Raw genomic sequence first — 20,093 nt, 5'->3', positions numbered from 1 at the left:
CTTTCACCCCGACCTCAAATTCACAGGTCCTTCTCTGGCAGTGCTCTCCCCTTTCTTGATCTCTCTGTCTCTATCTCGGGAGACAAACTCTCTACAACTCCCAGTTACCCCTTCACACCCTGTCCCCTGTAAGGATTCTATTCCTTTCTCTCAATTCCTGTCTCCATCAATTTTGCTCCCAGAATGAGGTCTTCCATTCCAGTTCACCTGAGATGTCCACCTTCTTCAAAAAATGTGGTTTCCCCTTTACCACCATCAACCATCTGCTCAGGCTTTATCCACATCTCCTCTATTTCCTGCACACCTGGCCTAGCCCATCTACCCCTAGACTCAACAAGGACAGGATTCCCCTTGTCCCTTTGCATTCAATATATTATCTTCGAAAAGTTTTGCCACTGTTCCCCTCTCTGTCTTCCCCAGAGATGACTCCATCCATGACTCCCTCACCCATTCATCCCTTACTACTAATCAACCCCATGGTACCTACCTCTGTAATCACAGCAAATACTATACTTGCACCCACATTTCCTCCCTCACCACCATTCTGGGCCCCAAACAGTGCCTCTAAGTGAAGAAACACTTACTTATGAACCTGCAGGAGTCACCTACTGCATTTAGTGCTCACGTTGTGGTCTCGTCTACACCAGAGAGACTGGATGCAGACTGGGAGATCATTTCGTTGAGCACCTTTGCTCTGTCCTTCCCAGTAGCCAACCATTTCAGTTCCTCACCCCATTCCCACACCAACTGTCCATATCTGTCCATGGCACTGCCAAAATGAGGCCATATTGACTTCTCTGGTTTGTGTTAGGTCCCTCCCCACTCCTCTCTTTCCCTTTCCTCCAGCTCCCAACTCTCTTCCCTCTCCATTCAAATCAGAGAGCTACCCCCTTCCCAGCATTTTTTCTGCCCTCCCACCCATATCCACAAATGATCTCTCTTGCCTGTAGGCCTGTGCTCATCTTCCTGCCCCTTCTTTCCACCTCCCTCCAGTTTTTGATCCACTGCTTTTTGCTTAAACCTTGATGAATGGCTCAGCCCCAAATGTTGGTTTTATATCTTTGATTCCTATGGACCTAATATTGATATTTCTTTGATTCTGATGCTGAATCAGAATTTATTGTCATGAACATGTCTTAAATTGTTTTGTGCCAGCATCAAGGTGCAAATATTGCTGTAAATTACATTTTTGAAAAAAAAACAGTTGCAAAATAAATAAATAAATAACCTCTACTGAAATTCTCCAGCACTTTTGTGTATTACATAATTAGAAATTATTTTTAAGTAGTCAGCAAAATAAATGCAATTTTTCTCACCTACAAAACACTAGAACAATGCACAGCCATATCTGGAAAAAAAATGAAAGACCCCCAGAAACCCACAACAACACAAACTAGACAGGCATAGTACCTGAAATAGTCACAAGATGCTGCTAGAAGTATACGGTGAGCTTCAATGGACTTGCCCTCTACGATCAGTATAACATCAAACAGACTTGAGCTGTTCCGGAGCGCAGCCAGTCCATCCAACAGAGACTGGGAATGTGCTGAACTCTGGTAGATCTGGCTCACTTTTTTCTGATTTTGCTGTTTGCCCTCATGCTCTTCTGCCATGGTCAATGTTGTCGATGAAACCCAACCTGGCTAACAGGTGGCTTTCCAGACCGGCTGTTCTGAAAAATATTAAAATGTACCAAAATTCTTCATCTTAAGTATCAAAAATAAAGGCCAGAATCATTTGACCGGCTGTTCTGAAAAATATTAAAATGCACCAAAATTCTTCATCTTAAGTATCAAAAATAAAGGCCAGAATCATTTGTGTTTATTCAGCTGAGGTTATAGGATCAAATAATGATTTTATTCATTTCCAATATTAATAGGATGGAAAGTCAAATACGAGGATTCACTGTCTTTAAATTTAGAGCCTGCACATGCTAAAGTAAAGTTATAAACATTGCTATATCCAGAACATAGTGGAAATATGAATTATTTTTCCACAAATGTTAATTGATGTTTAAATTTGAGAATTGAGACACCCTGTGCCTCAAACTGAACCGGACATCTCACAAACCTTCAGAACTATTTAACCTTGAGCAGAGCTCTCTTTCTTAGATCTTCCAATCCAACTTCAGCCTATTTCATTTGTTCTGCTATCTGAACCAATTTTCACGCATAGAGAGCCCGTCATAATGTTTGGGACAAAGATACTTTTTTCCGGGGGGCGAGGCAAGATGGCGTGGAGACTAGAGGTGTAATCCCTGCCCTCTCTGGTCAGACTTTTAAGTACCTGTTTTTTAACCCTTTATTTTTAATTTTAAAACTTTAATTTTTAGTTTGATATTTTGGTGAGCCATTATGGCTGCTAATGTAAAAAAAACTATGTCTCTGTTACAAAAGAAAATACAGTTTGGAAGTGCAGAAGAATTGGGGCCTAAACGATTTGAAAGAGCCTCAGATCCATTTTCAGCGATCCCCAAGCTTCAACGATCGCCAGTGGGGACAAAAGTTAAGGTAACAGCTACTCACCAGTCTCAAGGTGGCGCTGGTTTGACCCGTTCTGCAGAGGAAGGAGCACCCTCCCGAGTAGTCGGGCACGAGCCTGGAGGCTTGTTACAAAGAACACCCCCGTTGGAAGAGACGGGAGCGCGGAAGGACTGTGATGGTAGACACGCAGTCTATAGCGACTGTGGGCTTGGGTGGCACCATTAATTACGGAGAACTCTGTAATTTTATGAAAAAATGGTCTGTGGGGGGGGTACGGCAGCGATGACCCCCTGAGGAAGTCGGGGGTCGTCGTTGGGTGTCCAAACTCACAGCTAAATGACTAGAATGCTGCCTTCTGAAGAACAATAAGAAAAAGACTTATCTTACTCTACCACTGCACAGGAAATGGAAGAATAGCTGGAAGAAAGTGAGTTACAATTTATGGAACCGGATCCTGCATTTCAAACTGCACCTCAGCCTATTTATATGATATTTGAAGCTATTGCTTCTTATTTGGATGTTATTACTGGTCAATTGAACCAGCTGGTTCAAATGAATACTGATACATGTTCAGAACTGATTGTGGATAAGGCAGAAGCTAAAGAAAAATGGGAAAACTTTTAAAAATTTGAAGCTTCCTTTTCTGCATATAAACAACAGGTACAATTCAATACAGAAACAATAGTAAAGGTGGAAAAATCAGTTAAAGATTTAGGAGCCCGGGAAAAAGAGTTAACAAAAAAAAGACTATTTGGAAAATCAAAGCAGAAGAAACAATGTGAAAATTGTGGGTTTGCATAAGGGATAGAAGGTCACGATCCTGTCAAATTTTTTAAAAATTGGATTCCCCAGATGTTAGGAGAAGTCTTTTCCTGATGGATTGGTATTGGAATGAGCACAAGAGATTTAAGAAGAACACTCTTACCTGGTCAACCTCCAAGAGCTGTGATAGTTTGTTGTTTGAACTGTTTGGACAGGGAGACAATTCTTCGACTTGCAGTTCAAAATGCAAGACAAAGGCAAGCTCCAATGAATGTTCAGAATAGAGTTTTCTTCTACCCTGATTTGAGTCAAGATATCATCAGACGCCAACGTAAATTTAATCCAGTTAAAGATGTTTTATGGCGTAAAGGTTACAAATTTGCTTTTCGTTATCCTGCTGTGTTGAAAGTGTTTTATGGAAACTATCAATCCCAATTCTTTGAGAGTGAGCATGAAGCAATGGTTTTTGCTAATTTGTTACTAGATGTCAGAGGACAAAGAAGAAGTCCACCATTATCTCCTAAAAGAAAATCTGATAGACTTGGAAATGGGCAAAATGGCAGAAGTGGAAAGAACGGGAATGGAAAGAGCTCGCCTACACTTGAAATGAGTTCACCATCTGGACTGAAGTCTCAAGGCTGATTTTTTTTTGTAATATGTTAATATTTTTGATTGGCTGGCTGGGGAGGAAGGGATTGCACTAACTTCTTTGTTAGTCATCAGTCACTAGTGGGTAATCCACACCCAGTTATTTTAGGGAGTTACTACCTTTTGGTAGATTTTTTTTTTCCTTTTCTCTTATTAACGAATATTATTTTTATTTGGAGGGCCTATATATTTTAATTTGAGGATCCTATATAAAAAAAAAATTCTCTTTGTTAATATTAATTTTGTGATTATTTTTGGTATTTAGTAATTGTATTAGATATGTCAAATTTGAAATTTGCTACCTTTAATGTTCAGGGATTAAACAACCCAATCAAGCGTAAGCAAGTTTTGGCTTATATTAAAAAGATGAAGATTGATATTGGTTTTTTACAGGAGACACATATGAATGAAAAAGAAAGTATGAAATTGAAAAGGGACTGGGTTGGACATGTTTTTTTTTCTTCATTTAACTCTAAATCTAAGGGAGTAGCAATTTTGATACATAAAAAATTATCTTTTGAATTACAATCAATTCTTAAATTGAATTGTAAGATTTTTAATGAATTTTGGACTTTACTAACATTTATACACCGAATGTAGATGATGAAGCATTTATTTTGGATGCATTTTTGCTTCTGGGACAAGCTAATGAAAATGTTCTGGTTGGAGGAGATTTTAACTGTGTTTTGGAACCTTTATTAGATAAATCTCCAAAAAATATTAAAAAATGTAAAATGGCAATTCAAATTCGAGCTTTGATTAAAGATTTTAATTTAGTGAGCATTTGGTGATGTCTTAACCCAACAGAGAAGGATTTCTCTTTTTATTCATTTAGACATGAATCTTTTTCCAGAATTGATCTTTTTTTTTTAGTATCGGCACATTTACGGGGAAAATATTGCAAGCAGAATATAAAAGTAGGGTAATTTCAGATCATTCTTTGTTGTATTTTACTTATGAGAGTTCTGAAAAAGTTTGTGTAGCTTCTCGTTGGAGATTCAATACGATGTTGTTAAAAAAAATGGAATTTATTGAATTTTTTTAAAAAACAAATAAATTTCTTTTTGGAAGAAAATGTTAACTCCGTTCAGAGTATATTTGTATTGTGGGATGCTATGAAAGTTTACTTGAGAGGTCAAATAATTAGTTATACCTCTAAGGTTAAAAAGAATTATTTGACCGAAAGCCTTGAATTAGAGAAACAGATTAATGAATTAGAAAAGGAATTTCAGAGAGATGCGACAGAACAGCAGAAGATAAGTGTTGTCTAGATTGAAATTGAAATACAATACATTGCAATCTTATCAATTTGAATGCTTGATTAATAAATCTAAACCACGGTATTATGAATGGGGGTGAGAAATCGCATAAGGTACTTGCATGGCAGTTAAAGAAAGAACAGGTATCAAGGATTATTAATGCAGTCAGACAAAATTCGACTGTTACTTACAAACCTCATGAGATTAATGATGAATTCCATTCATTTTATAAGAAATTATATACTTCTGATGAAAAACAGGAGAGCGGATCGATTGACTCCTTTTTATCGGTGTTGAAATTACTGGTACTAGGAGAAGACATATTGGAGCTGGAGGCTCCTTTTACTGATTTAGAAATTAAATTGGCTATGTTGGAAATGCCGAATGGAAAATCACCTTGTGATGACGGGTTTTCGGTTGAATTTTATAAGGCATTTTATGATGATTTATCTACAGCGTTTGGAGATGTGTTACGACATATTAATGAACATTATGATCTACCTGAATCATGTTCTAGTGCCTTAATTACTGTATTCCTAAGAAGGATAGAGAGATCCGTTGAAGGTGTCTTCATATAGACCAATTTCATTGTTAAATGTAGACTATAAAATCAATTGGCTAAGTTTTTACCTAAGGTGATATATGTTGATCAAACAGGTTTCATAAAGAATAGACATGCTTCAGATAATATTCTTCGAGTGATTAGTTTGATTAATAAATATCGACAGTGCCCTGACCATCCGATGGTGATATCTCTCGATGCAAAAGGCTTTTGATAGAGTTGAGTGGAACGTTTTATTTAAAGTTTTAGAGAAATTTAAGTTTGGTCCTTCTTTTATTGGTTGGATTAAAGCTTTATACAATAAACCAATATCCAGGGTATTGACAAATAGTCAGTTCTCGGAACCTTTTAAATTAACTTGTTCAACTAAACAAGGTTGTCCTTTGTCTCCAGCTGTGTTTGCGTTAGTAATTGAACCTTTAGCACAGATGATACAACAAAATACACAGATACAAGGTATGAGAGTTTTAGATGAGGAGTATAAAATTAATTTATTTGCTAATGATGTATTGGTGTATTTAACAAACCCAGCTCAGTCACTTTTACACTTGAAGGAGTGTTTAACACAATATGGATCTTTGTCTGGATATAAAGTTAACTGGGAAAAAAGTGAAGTTTTACCGATAGGTGAAGGAGTTTATAAGAATATTATTAATTTGAAGTGGACTGATCGAATTAAATATTTGGGTATAAATGTGGATGTTGATTATCAATCTTTATATAAATTAAATTATGTACCGTTAATAAAAAAGATCAAAGCTGATTTGATTAAGTGGAAGAATCTTCCTATAAATTTAAGTGGATAAATACAATTAAAATGAATATCTTTCCACATATACAATATTTGTTTCAGTCAATTCCGTGTTTACTTAATAAGAATTTTTTTTCAAGATTTAAATAAAATGGTTAGGGAATTTTCATGGAAGGGTAAATTTCTGAGAGTAGCTTTGAATAAGTTAACTTGGAAATATGCATTAGGGGGATTACGTTTACCACATTTTCAAAATTATTATGAGGCAGCTCAATTTAAATTTATTAGTTCATTAATGGATTTGGAACGGCCCCCTAGTTGGGCTAAAATTGAGATAGCGAATATTTTTGAATTTGAAATACATCAATTTTTGTTTCAGTGGAATTTAAATTTATTACAACAATATAATACTTTACTTTGGCTTGGCTTGGCGGACGAAGATTTATGGAGGGGGTAAAAAGTCCACGTCAGCTGCAGGCTCGTTTGTGGCTGACCAGTCCGATGCGGGACAGGCAGACACGATTGCAGCGGTTGCAAGGGAAAATTGGTTGGTTGGGGTTGGGTGTTGGGTTTTTCCTCCTTTGCCTTTTGTCAGTGAGGTGGGCTCTGCGGTCTTCTTCAAAGGAGGCTGCTGCCCGCCAAACTGTGAGGCGCCAAGATGCACGGTTTGAGGCGTTATCAGCCCACTGGCGGTGGTCAATGTGGCAGGCACCAAGAGATTTCTTTAGGCAGTCCTTGTACCTTTTCTTTGGTGCACCTCTGTCACGGTGGCCAGTGGAGAGCTCGCCATATAATACGATCTTGGGAAGGCGATGGTCCTCCATTCTGGAGACGTGTATAATATAATGTGCCTATACTAAAACATTTAATGAAGTTATGGATGAGGAAAAATAGAACAATAGGTTCTAAAGGTAAATTATTGACTTTAACACCATTATATAAGAATCAACTTATTCCTTTTTCAATGTATAGTCAATGTTTATTACATTGGAAATCTAAAGGTATAAAAAACTTGGGATTGTTTTAAAGAAGGTCAATTTTTATCCTTTAATCAAATGAGGGAAGATTTTGGTATTAATGAGAATTCTTTATTCATTTATTATAAACTTCGATCCTTAGTAAAACAAATATTTGGTAGAGATATGATTTTACCTAAATTGACTAAATTTGAAACTTTTCTTGTGATTGTACCAAAGAAGGGATATATTTCATTGATGTACCAAATATTACAGGAAAGTATGGAAAAGAAGGATGGGATAGATCTAAGATTAAATGGGAAAAGGAAATTAACCTTACTTTTTCCGAGGATGACTGGTTAGATATTTGTCATGGTAGTGTTACTAGATTGACAAATGTTTGTTATGCAATGGTTAATTACAATTTTTTACATCAATTGTATTTAACACCTGAAAAGTTTTTTAAAAATATGATTTTAGTGAATCAGACTCTTGTTTAGATGTGGTAATTCGGTTGGAACTTTTTTTGCATGCTGTTTGGTTATGTGTACATATACAATCTTTTTAGAAAGCAATTCAATTGTTTTTGGAACATTTGTATAAGATCAAAATACTTCTAGACCTGACAATATTTGAAGCCTTTGAAAGATTTGGGATTAGACAAATTTCAGATTGCTTTTGTATATTTAGCTTTATCTGTAGCAAAATAAATGTATAGTAAGTACATGGAAAAATGCTAATGTGATTGATATTAATAGATGGAATAATGAGATGAAAACTTGTTTGGTAATGGAAAAAGTCACATATGTTTTACATGATAATTATTTTTTTTAATAAGTGGTCTTTATATTCATAATATTTACATTTAAATTTACCTTGATTAAATTTTAGTAAATATATTTCAGGTTTTTTTCTCTTTGGCTCTCCTAAAGAAACCAGGCTGAGAGGGGGAGGAGGGGGTTTCTTTCTTTTTCTTCTCTTCTTTTTTATATATAGAGAAAAAAAACTTATTGTTCATAATATGTGCTTTTTTTAATCGTATGTAATAACTTTGTCAAACAAATAAATAAAGTTGTCAAAAAAAGATACTTTTTTCCTTTATTTGGCCCTGTGCTCCACAGTTTTAAATTTGTAATCAAACAATTCACACCTGAAATAGCTATGATTACTCAGGTATGTTTAATTGCTTCATTGGTGCAGGTGTAAGCTTCTAAGCTTTTGATCATCTTTGGAGTCTGTAGATGCCATTTGTCACCATGAGAACCAGAGCTGGGGCAATAAAAGTCGAGAAATCATTATAGGGCTGAAAAACAAAAATAAAACAGTAAGAGACATCGCCTAAATGTTAGAATTACCAAAATCAACTATTTGGAACATCATTAAGAAGAAAGAGCGTACTGGTGAGGTCAGTAATTCTAAAGGGTCTGGTAGTCCAAGGAAGACCCCCACTGCTGATGACAGAAGAATTCTCATCATAATGAAGAGAAATCCCCAAACGTACAGAATGTCCAACAGATCAGAAACACTCTTCAGGAGGCAAGTGTGGATGTGTCAATAACTACTGTCTGCAGGCTTCATGAACAAAAATATAGAGGCTACACTGCAAAATGCAAACCACTAGTTACCCACAGAAACAATCTGCCAAGAAGTATTTAAGAGCCTGCAGAATTGTGGAAAATGGTCTTGTGGACAGATGAGACCAAGATTACCTGTGTCAGAGTGATAGCGATCAAAGTGTAGAGGCGTAAAGAAACTGCCCAAGGACCAAAGCATACCACCTTTGCCATTGTCTGCATCTTGCAGTGTAGCCTCTGTATTTCTGTTCATGAAGTCTTCTGCGGACAGTAGCCATAGACACATCCACACCTGCCTCCTAAAGAGTGTTTCTGATCTGTTGGACATTCCGTACGTTTGGGGATTTGTCTTCATTTTGATGAGAATTCTTCTGTCATCACCAGTCTCTTTGTAATTACTGAGCTCACCAGTATGCTCCTTCTTCAAGATGTTCCAAACTGTTCATTTTGATAATCCTAAAGTTTGGGCAATGTCTCTTACTGTTTTATTCTTGTTTTTCAGCATGGTCCTCACATTGAAAAATGGCAACTTCATGCTCCAAAGGTAATAAAAAGCTTAGAAGCAAGCCTAGCTCCCTTATACCTTCCCTTATACCTGTACCATTGAAACAATTAAACATACCTGAGTACTCACAAACACCTGTGAAGCCAAATGTTCAAATATTACCGTGCCCTAAAATGAGAGCATTATTTTATAAAAAAGGTTGTAATTTATACATGGTTAAACCAAAATGTTTACAAATAACTTTGAATAAAATCTGGAATGTGTATTTTAATCACATGTGAAATGTTTGATTACAAATTTAAAACTGTTTTGCACAGGGGCAAATAAAGGAAAAAAAAAAGTGTATTTGTCCCAAAAATTATGGAGGGCACTGTACATCTTTGTTTTATGTAATAGGAGTCCAGCTGATTCACAGCTCCATATTCAATGAATATCGTAATTAAATTATCACGTAAAGACAGGAATTAACCTGGGATTTTCCTACAATTTATTGCTGAGCGTTGAGCCATGAAATGCACTACATCAACCAAAGGTTTTATTTTGTTCCTGAGCTCCCCTTCCCTGATGAGTTTTATAGCCAAAGGCACTCGTCGCTTGACTTTACTGATTAACAACTGGAGGAAAAGGGGAATATCTTCACTGAATTTACACAGATGTTTCTCGGCAGGGGTTAACCCAAATGATTAGAAGGTTTTCTTTGCCTTGGCTTCGCGGACGAAGATTTATGGAGGGGTAATGTCCACGTCAGCTGCAGGCTTGTTTGTGGCTGACAAGTCCGATGTGGGACAGGCAGACACGGTTGCAGCAGTTGAAAGGGAAAATTGGTTGGTTGGGGTTGGGTGTTGGGTTTTTCCTCCTTTGTCTTTTGTCAGTGAGGTGGGCTCTGTGGTCTTCTTCAAAGGAGGTTGCTGCCCGCCGAACTGTGAGGGGCCAAGATGCACAGTTTGAGGCAATATCAGCCCACTGGCGGTGGTCAATGTGGCAGGCACCAAGAGATTTCTTTAGGTTTACCTCTTCTTTGGTGCACCTCTGTCTCGGTGGCCAGTGGACAGCTCGCCATATAACACGATCTTGGGAAGGCGATGGTCCTCCATTCTGGAGACGTGACCTACCCAGCGCAGTTGGATCTTCAGCAGCGTGGATTCGATGCTGTCGGCCTCTGCCATCTCGAGTACTTCAATGTTGGAGATAAAGTCGCTCCAATGAATGTTGAGGATGGAGCAGAGACAATGCTGGTGGAAGCATTCTAGGAGCCGTAGGTGATGCCGGTAGACGACCCATGATACGGAGCCAAACAAGAATGTAGGTATGACAACGGCTCTGTATACGCTAATCTTTGTGAGGTTTTTCAGTTGGTTGTTTTTCCAGACTCTTTTGTGTAGTCTTCCAAAGGCGCTATTTGCCTTGGCGAGTCTGTTGTCTATCTCGTTGTCGATCCTTGCATCCGATGAAATGGTGCAGCCGAGATAGGTAAACTGGTTGACCGTTTTGAGTTTTGTGTGCCCGATGGAGATGTGGGGGGGCTGGTAGTCATGGTGGGGAGCTGGCTGATGGAGGACCTCAGTTTTCTTCAGGCTGACTTCCAGGCCAAACATTTCGGCAGTTTCCGCAAAACAGGACGTCAAGCGCTGAAGAGCTGGCTCTGAATGGGCAACTAAAGCGGCATCGTCTGCAAAGAGTAGCTCACGGACAAGTTGTTCTTGTGTCTTGGTGTGAGCTTGCAGGCGCCTCAGATTGAAGAGACTGTCATCCGTACTGTACCGGATGTAAACAGCGTCTTCATTGTTGAGGTCTTTCATGGCTTGTTTCAGCATCATGCTGAAGAAGATTGAAAAGAGGGTTGGTGCGAGAACGCAGCCTTGCTTCACGCCATTGTTAATGGAGAAGGGTTCAGAGAGCTCATTGCTGTATCTGACCTGAGCTTGTTGGTTTCGTGCAGTTGGATAACCATGTTGAGGAACTTTGGGGGGCATCCGATGCGCTCTAGTATTTGCCAAAGCCCTTTCCTACTCACGGTGTTGAAGGCTTTGGTGAGGTCAACAAAGGTGATGTAGAGTCCTTTGTTTTGTTCTCTGCACTTTTCTTGGAGCTGTCTGAGGGCAAAGACCATGTCAGTAGTTCCTCTGTTTGCGCGAAAGCCGCACTGTGATTCTGGGAGAACATTTTCGGCGACACTAGGTATTAGTCTATTAAGGAATATCCTAGCGAAGATTTTGCCTGCAATGGAGAGCAGCGTTATTCCTCTGTAGTTTGAGCAGTCTGATTTCTCGCCTTTGTTTTTGTACAGGGTGATGATGATGGCATCACGAAGGTCCTGAGGCAGCTTTCCTTGGTCCCAGCAGAGCTTGAAAAACTCATGCAGTTTGGCATGCAGAGTTTTGCCGCCAGCCTTCCAGACCTCTGGAAGGATTTCATCCATACCTGCTGCTTTGCCACTTTTCAGTTGTTCAATTGCCTTATATGTCTCTTCCCGAGTGAGGACCTCATCCAGCTCTAGCCTTAAGGCCTGTTGAGGGAGCTGGAGCAGGGCGGATTCTTGGACTGAGCTGTTGGCACTGAAAAGAGATTGGAAGTGTTCTGACTATCGGTTGAGGTTGGAGATCTTGTCGCTGAGGAGGACTTTGCCGTCTGAGTTGCGCAGCGGGCTTTGGACTTGGGGTGAGGGGCCATACACAGCCTTTAGAGCCTCGTAAAAACCCCTGAAGTCGCCAATGTCCGTGCTGAGCTGGGTTCGTTTGGCGAGGCTAGTCCACCACTCATTTTGGATCTCCCGGAGTTTGCGCTGAAGATGGCTGCATGCGCGACGCAAGGCTCGTTTCTTCTTTGGCCATGATGGCTTTGCAAGGTGAGCCTGGTGGGCAGTTTGCTTCTTTGCCAGCAGCTCTTGGATTTCCTGGTTGTTTTCATTCAACCAGTCCTTGTTTTACCTGGAGGAGAAGCCCAGTACCTCTTCAGTGGATTGCAGTATGGCAGTCTTCAGCTGATCCCAGAGGGTTTCAGGGGATGAGTCCGTGAGGCGGATTGCATCCTCGAGCTTTGCTTTGAGGTTTGCCTGGAAGTTTCCTCTCACTTCGTCTGACTGCAAGTTTCCAACATTGAACCTCTTTCTGGGGGCTTTACTGTTCCTGGACTTTGGCTTGAAGTGAAGGTTGAGCTTGCAGAGAACCAGCCGGTGGTCAGTGTAGCATTCCGCGCTGGGCATGACCCTGGTGTGGAGCACATCTCATTTGTCTCTTTCTCGCACCAGGACGTAGTTCAGGAGGTGCCAGTCTTTGGATCAGGGATGCATCCAGGTAGTCTTCAGGCTGTCCCTCTGCTGAAAAAGGATGATTGTAATGACAAGCCGCTGTTCTGCGCAGAGCTCCAACAGGAGGTGCCCGTTGTCGTTGCACTTGCCAACACCATGCTTGCCCAGGATTCCTGGCCAGGTTTCTGAGTCTTTGCCGACGCGAGGGTGGCGTTGAAAGAGGTTGCGCAGATCAGTGTAGAACTTGTCCTTTTCTGCTGGTTCCGCCTGGAGGGTTGGAGCATAGACACTGATGAGGGTGATGCGACGCTTGTTTTGAAGGGGGAGTTGCATGGACATGATCCGGTCCGAGTGGCCTGTCGGGAGGTTTTCGAGTTTGGAGGCAATGGAGTTCTTGATCATGAAGCCTACACCAGATAGCGTCATTCATCCACAGGCTTGCCAGACCAGTAGTGTGTGTAGCCCGCGCCGCGTTCTTGGAGGCTGCCTACATCTGCAAGGCGGACTTCACTGAGAGCGGCTATGTCGATGTCAAGTCTGAGGAGTTCATGTGCGATGAAGGCAGACCGACGTTCAGGTTGATGGCTGTCAGCCTTGTCTAGCATGGTTCTGATGTTCCAGCATGCTAGCTTGAGTTTGTGAGCATCCTTTGAGGGGGATGACGTGGAGGGGGAGGACGTGGACATGTCCTCGGGCCTGCGCAAAGGAGCTTTTGGGTGGAGTGCAGTGTGCGCAGTACTGGCCCCACCCTTTACACCCATGGTTCGTGTGCCATGGCCAAGCAAGCTGGGACGTGGCAGTGAGGTCCTTGGGTCGTAGGTTTTATAACGGAGTGGCCTTCTCCTATGCAGGTTTCTTACCCGGGCTGGAGGGGCCTGCCTCCCCTCCTAGGTCGGACCATACCTGGTCGCAAAATTAGAAGGTAGATCCAGAGCTAATATACTAAATGCCATGACAAATCAACTTGAGGATGGATTTCTACCAGGATTCTAAAATTGTAAACAATTATAATGACAATTCAAATCAAGAATTACAACATCTTATCTGCTGGGATTTCCTACCCATTTATAGCTAAGCATCAACCATGAACTGCATTTACTTTAATTCAAGAAACTTCAACCTCATGGGTAAGTCTAATGATCAGACCATTAATCAACAACTGGAATTATGCTATTATTATAATCAGAGGGAAAGCCAACTTCATGTTCCAAGATATAGAAGTTTAAGATGAATGTAAAGTGGGGAGGGGAAGAGGTTCACACTACCCAAGGCTACCAGCTCCCATCTTGACAACATTTTCGAGTACACTTGACACTGTCCTGTCTAGGTCTATCAGTGTGTGATATGTAGCTGCCAAGCATCAGACCAAAGAGGATCATTAAAGCGGTCAAGATCACTAGGGTTTCTCTTCCCTCTACTGACGACTTTCACCAGGTATGTTGCTTAAATAACGCTTAAGAATTATTGAGGATCCCTATCATTCATGACATGGGGACCTACTACCATCAGGAAGGAGGTGCAGGAACATCAAAACCAAGACTGCCAGGCTGGGAAATAGCTTCTTCCTGCAGACTGTGAGATGGATGAACAGTATCCAGGAACCTTGAGTATCTTGTAAATGAAACTGAGTAAATTATTCCAGAATATTTATATTTATTATATACTCTATTTTATGAATATGAGTGATTATTACATGCTGTGCGAGAAATGTATCAGTGTACACCGTGGTCTGGAGAAACGCTGCGTTGTCTGGTTATATATGTATAGTCAGAAGATGATAAATCATAATGTGGAGAGGGGTGATGACTTTATTGTGATTATATTATAAGCCTCCCAACAGTTAGCAGGAATTAGAGGAAGTGACATAAGCAAATCACAGAAATGTGTCGGAGTGATAGGGTTATAATAGTGGGGATTTTTTTTTGCCTGGTCATTCAAGGGGTTCAACAGGCCAGAGTTCATCCAAGGATTGTTGAGACATTGTGGAGAAAACTTCTAGAAACGGGGAAATGCTTAACCTTACCTTCAAGAATGAAACTATAGTCAAGTGGTGGAAGAGTTGTTGGGGATAATTTTGTGAACACTGACCATAATTCTGGTTCAAGTTATGGAAAGAGGCTGATTCTCAAGAGAAGACCTTCAATTGTTGGGGGGTGGGGAGGGAGGCCTGCTGATTTCAAAAAGATAGGCGAAGATCTAGCAAAAATAGATTGGGAGAAGATGCTTGATGGTAAGAGGACACCTGACAATTTTTTTTTCAAGAGAGGGTAAATATTTCAAGGATAGCATGTTCTGGATAGAGTAAAAGGGAAAGAGCAAAGTAAGGGAACCTTGGATGACAAAGGTATGATCAGGAAACATGGAAACAGGTGGTAAATATAGGGAACTGGGTCAAGGATGTCTTTTGAGAAATGTACTATAGGAAAGAAGAAAATAAGTAGAAGAGCATGAAGGAACCAGGAAATATCCTTAGCAAGTAAGATGAAGAGGAATCTCAAAGCATTCTATATCAGTGGCAAAAGGGTAGTCTCCTGAGGAACCAAAGGGGTCACCCACATGTGGAGAGGGGACGAAGGTGAGAACCTAAATTTTATTCTCCAAAGTGAAGGGCAGGTACGTGGATAATCTGAAGCAGGTCAGCATTAATAAGGGGTAGAAGGTGTGAGATGTCACGGAATGTATAAGGTTTGATAAATCCAGAGTCAAAGGAGTTCTTTCCCAGGTTGCCTTGGGAAGCCAGGAAGCGTATTTTTAAATCTTCGCTCATCAAAGGTAATGCACTAGAAGACTGAAAAATAGCTAATGTTGTTACTTGGTATTTCAGACAGGTAGGAGGGAAATGAAGAGAGAAAATTCTAATAGATAGGATTTATGTAACACGGGCTAATAAGGATTAGGATTTTCTGAAGGAAGTCTGACTAGTGGTATGTCACAAGGATCAATGCTGAGACTCTTGCTGTTAGTTTTATGTATTCTGGATGAGGCTACAAATGCAGGAAGTAAGTTTGCAGATACAAATGTTAGTGGTGTTTTGGATTGGTGAGGAAAATTGTCTAAAGATACAACAGGATATGAGTCGGATGGAATTTAATCTCAACAAATGCAAAGTGATGCACTTTAGGAAGTCAAATGGGAGCAGAACGTGAACAGTAACTGGTAAGGCACAAAGGAATATCGTAACAAAGAGACAGACAGCATGCAAAAGGCAAATAGGCAGCAATCTGCTAAATCTGTCATGAATGCAATTTTAATTTTATTATGGAGTGAAACACAAAGGTCTGTAGACACTGTGAGAATGAAGTGAAACATGAAAGTCTGTTCAATTTATTATGCAGGCTAACAAGTCACCTTTTGAATGGAGGTGGTGGGGAAGAACTTGCAGAACTATTTATCTCAAATAAACTATAATGCATACTCCATGAGAGTTTTGCTCTTAAATTCTCTCAGTGGACAAACTAAAAACACTATTTGAATGAGAGTTTATTTTAAAGATCATTTGAAGAGTGAATAACCATATATTTAAAATGAGAATGATTTTACAAAATTATTTAAAACTATACAGGGGCTTTCCAAGGGGAATAAATGATCATAATTTAGTGAGTGCGATGACTCATCCAGCTTCTCTTTCAAAGCATTGAAGCAATTGATCAGAACCACAGGAACTTGTATTCAAATGCCACATTTAATGTAAATTGTCCCAAGACACTTCACAAAATTATTCCACAAAATTTTGACAGCTAATTTACACACAAAGTTTTTGAGAAAAAATATATAAAGATCATGCAACTTGGCCTCAGTGAAATAGATAAAACCATGAAAACAATCAGAAAGAAGGCTCGCCAGTGGCTATACTTGGTGAGGAGTTTGAGGAGATTCGGTAACGACATCAAAGACTTCTGTAAATTTCTACAGGTGCACCGTGGAGAACATTCTGACTGGTTGCATCACTGTCTGGTATGGAGGAGCCAAACCACAAGACAGAAAAAATGCGACAGAAAGCTGTGAAGGCCAGCGCAATCAAGGGCATCAGTCTTCACTCCATTGAGGACCATCTACAAGAGGTGGTGTCTTAAGAAAGTAGTCTCTATCCTCAATGACCCTCACCACCCAGGCCATGCCCTCTTCACACTGCTACCATCAGGAAGGAGGTACAGGAGCCTGAATACGAGCGCCCAGTGGCACAAGGACAGCTTCTTCCCCTCTACCATCAGATTTCTGAATGGCAATGAACCACAGACACTACCTTGCTTTCTCTTTTTTTTTGCACTAATTTATTTATTCCTAACTGTAATTTTATAGCAATATTTTCACTGCAATGCTGTCACAAAACAACAAATTTTGTGACATGTTCATGATGATATATTCTGATTCTGAAAAAAATTCACTGGGTTTCCAAATGCTTGTCACCAGCCAACGCTGCTGCCTTCCATGCTACTATGATAGCATTGAACACAACAGTCAAAAGGTTACAGATTCAAGAACCAATTCAGGGAATTCTTCCTGGCATCTATCTTTCTAAATTTCAGGAACAGATGTCTTTTTCCAGCATTTATTGCCTAGACCTAACTCCCCTTGAGAAGACGGTGGCGAGTTCACTGTTAAACTTCACTGTTCTCCTATGGAATGATTGGGGAGAGTTCGAGCAGCTAGATCTCATGATGATAATACTGAAGACAGGACGGTGCTACTTGGTGGTGGTGTTTCCTTGCACCTGCTGCCCTAACCCTTTGCTCAGAGATTGCAGTTAGAGGAGCTTCTATCAAGAGTAGCAAGTGAATGGGATCGGCCGGCTCTTCAACCTGGATGATACCATTTTATATTCAAACTCAACTTTATTCAAACAGCTGCTGCAGGCAGGGCACAATTGGGCACTCTGCTGGCTGAATGATTGATCCCACCTTCACCAAGCGATTACGTGTTGCTTCAGAGAACATTTGTTTTTACAATTTAAATTTTTTATTTATTCTTATTTATTTCTATTTTTTCGGCAGGTTGCTTGGGGATGCCTGTTGCTTGAATTTTGGGTAATGGTGATTTTACTCTAATGGGAAAGCTTTTGTGAATGAGGCTGCAGGACGTCTAATCTCCAACCTACTCACATTTATGTGGCTGAGCTTGTTGCATTTTTGGTCAATGGTGACTCTCCAGAATGTTGATGGTGGCTCAGCATCTGCAGTACTCTTGAATGTCAAGGGTAGGCAATTAGATTTCCTTGTGTTGGAGATGGTCATTAATTAAAACTACAGTACCATATTACTTTTTACATGAATGCAGTCAATGCAAGCCTGGTTCATTTGAAAAGGATTTACCAGTGGAAATGAACATTGTGACAAAAGAATTCTTGAAATCTGAAATAAAAGCTGAAAACATTGGGGGGAAAAATATTTGGCAGAATAGAGCAATATACAAACACATTTCTGAAACATTGGTTACCCTTTACTTCCAGTGGATGCTGCGTGATCTGCTGTGTTTCTCCCATACGCTTGAGTATTGCATTTGACCCCAGCAGATGCAGACTTCCTCGATTAAAGCAGTTTCTGTTGAGAGAAAAAAAAGTCAACATTTCCAGGTTGCTCTGAACTGGAGCAGGATATTCTTAAAAAGGGAGGGTGAGCAACCAGAGGTTGTGGTACATATTAGTACCAATGACATAGGCAGGAGTGGGGGTAGAAGTCCTGAAAAATAGGTTTCGGGAGTTAGGAAAGAGGCTGAAGAGCAGCATCTCCAAGGTGGTCATCTCTGGGTTACTCCCAGTGCCATGAAGGTCAGAACAGGAATATAGTGCAGTCAAATCTTGTAGTTTTTCGAGGAGGTTACCAAGAAGGTAGATGAAGGAAAGACTGTGGATGTTGTCTATATGGACTTTAGTAAAGCCTTTGACAAAGTCCCACATGGGAGGTTAGTTTAAAAGGTTAAGACACTGGAGAGGTTGTAAACTGGATTCTAAATTGGCTGTGTGGGAGAAAGCAGAGAGTGGTAGTTGATGATGGCTTCTCAGACTGGAGGCCTGTGATTAGTGGTGTGCCTCAGGGATCTCTGTTGGGACCATTGTTGTTTGTTGTCTATATCAATGATCTGGATGATAATGTGGTGAATTGGATCAGCAAGTTTGCTGATGACGCAACGATAGGAGAAGTTGTGGACAGCGAGGAAGATTTTCAAAGCTTCCAGAGGGAAAAAGGGCCAAAAAATGGCAGATGGTGTCTAATGCAGACAAGTATGAGTTGATGCATTTTGGAAGGGACAAACACAGTGGCACTAAAGTATGCAGAGAAGCAAAGCGATCTGGGAATACAGATACGTTGTTCCTGAAGGTGGTGTTGCAGGTGGACAAGGTTGTAAAGAAAGCTTTTGGCATTTTAGCCTTTATAAATCAAAGTATTGAGGATATGAGTTTGGATGAAGTTGTTTAAGACATTGGTGAGGCCAATTTGGAATATTGTGTGCAATTCTGGTGGCCTAACTACAGAAAGGATATCAATAAGATGGAGAGAGTGCAGAGATTTACTAGGATGTGGCCGGGTCTTTAGGATTGAGTTACAGTGGAGTGAAGAAGAATGAGGGGAGATTTGATAGAGATTTACAAGATTATGAGAGGTAAATACAGAGTGGATACGAGTCGGCTTTCTGGGGGAGATAAATATGAGGGGTCATAGTTTTAAGATGAAAGGGGAAAGGTTTAGGGTGAACATTAGGGGAAAGTTTTTCACTCAGAGAGTGATGGGAGTGTGGAATAGGCTACCATGCAGGCTTGATCTTGAGTTTTAAAAATAAATTGGATAGATACATGGATGGAAGAGGTCTGGAGGGTTATGGAGTGGGAGCAGGTCAGTGGGAGTAACGAAACAGTGGTCGGCACAGACTAGAAGGGTCAAATGGTTTGTTTTCTGTGTTGTAGCATTCTGTGATTCTAAATGAGTGCAGGGGGCAGGATCTTTGGAAACCTTTCTGAGGAAGGGCTGACCTGCATAAATCGGATGGGTTGAACCTGGTAGGGAGGTTTGCAAATGCTGTAGAGGGGCGTTTAAACTAGATACGCAGGAGCGTGGGAAGCAAATTGAAGAGGCACTTGGCTCACAAGCAGAGACAGCCAATAGGGAGTGGGTGTGGAAGAACAGGCAGATAGGGCAAAACTGCAGCCACAGCAAAGAATTGCAATGAACATGGACATAGAATTAAAAAAATAACAAATACAGTACTTAAGGGTTTGTATTTAAATGTATGCAGCATAAGAAATAAAGTGGATGTCTTTGCAGTATAGTTACAGATTGGCAGGTATGTTGTTGTGGCCATCATGGAGTCGTGGCTGAAGGATGGATATCATTGGGAGCTGAAGGTCCAAGGAT

At 40.4% G+C, this 20,093-nt stretch overlaps 1 protein-coding gene across 4 annotated transcripts in view; it reads right to left on the bottom strand.

Moving 5' to 3' along the window:
* Nucleotides 1–20,093, bottom strand: part of klhl22 (kelch-like family member 22) — a 70,940-nt gene that overhangs the window by 25,766 nt on the left and 25,081 nt on the right. For 3 of the 4 annotated variants that reach the window (XM_069933570.1, XM_069933572.1, XM_069933571.1), the window contains exons 2-3: nt 18,181–18,284; nt 1,411–1,672 (exon numbers count right to left, since the gene is read on the bottom strand). In XM_069933570.1, the coding sequence (XP_069789671.1) occupies nt 1,411–1,613 (203 nt within the window). In that variant the 5' untranslated portion in view covers nt 1,614–1,672; nt 18,181–18,284. The remainder of the gene's footprint in view (nt 1–1,410; nt 1,673–18,180; nt 18,285–20,093) is intronic. The other variant, XM_069933573.1, reaches the window with a different exon arrangement.

This window comes from Narcine bancroftii, chromosome 4 (genome assembly GCF_036971445.1).
Source record: "Narcine bancroftii isolate sNarBan1 chromosome 4, sNarBan1.hap1, whole genome shotgun sequence".
In the NCBI taxonomy this organism is placed as follows: domain Eukaryota; kingdom Metazoa; phylum Chordata; class Chondrichthyes; order Torpediniformes; family Narcinidae; genus Narcine; species Narcine bancroftii.
The sequence above is the reverse complement of the archived record's forward strand: the minus strand, read 5'-3'. Positions and strand labels throughout refer to the sequence as shown.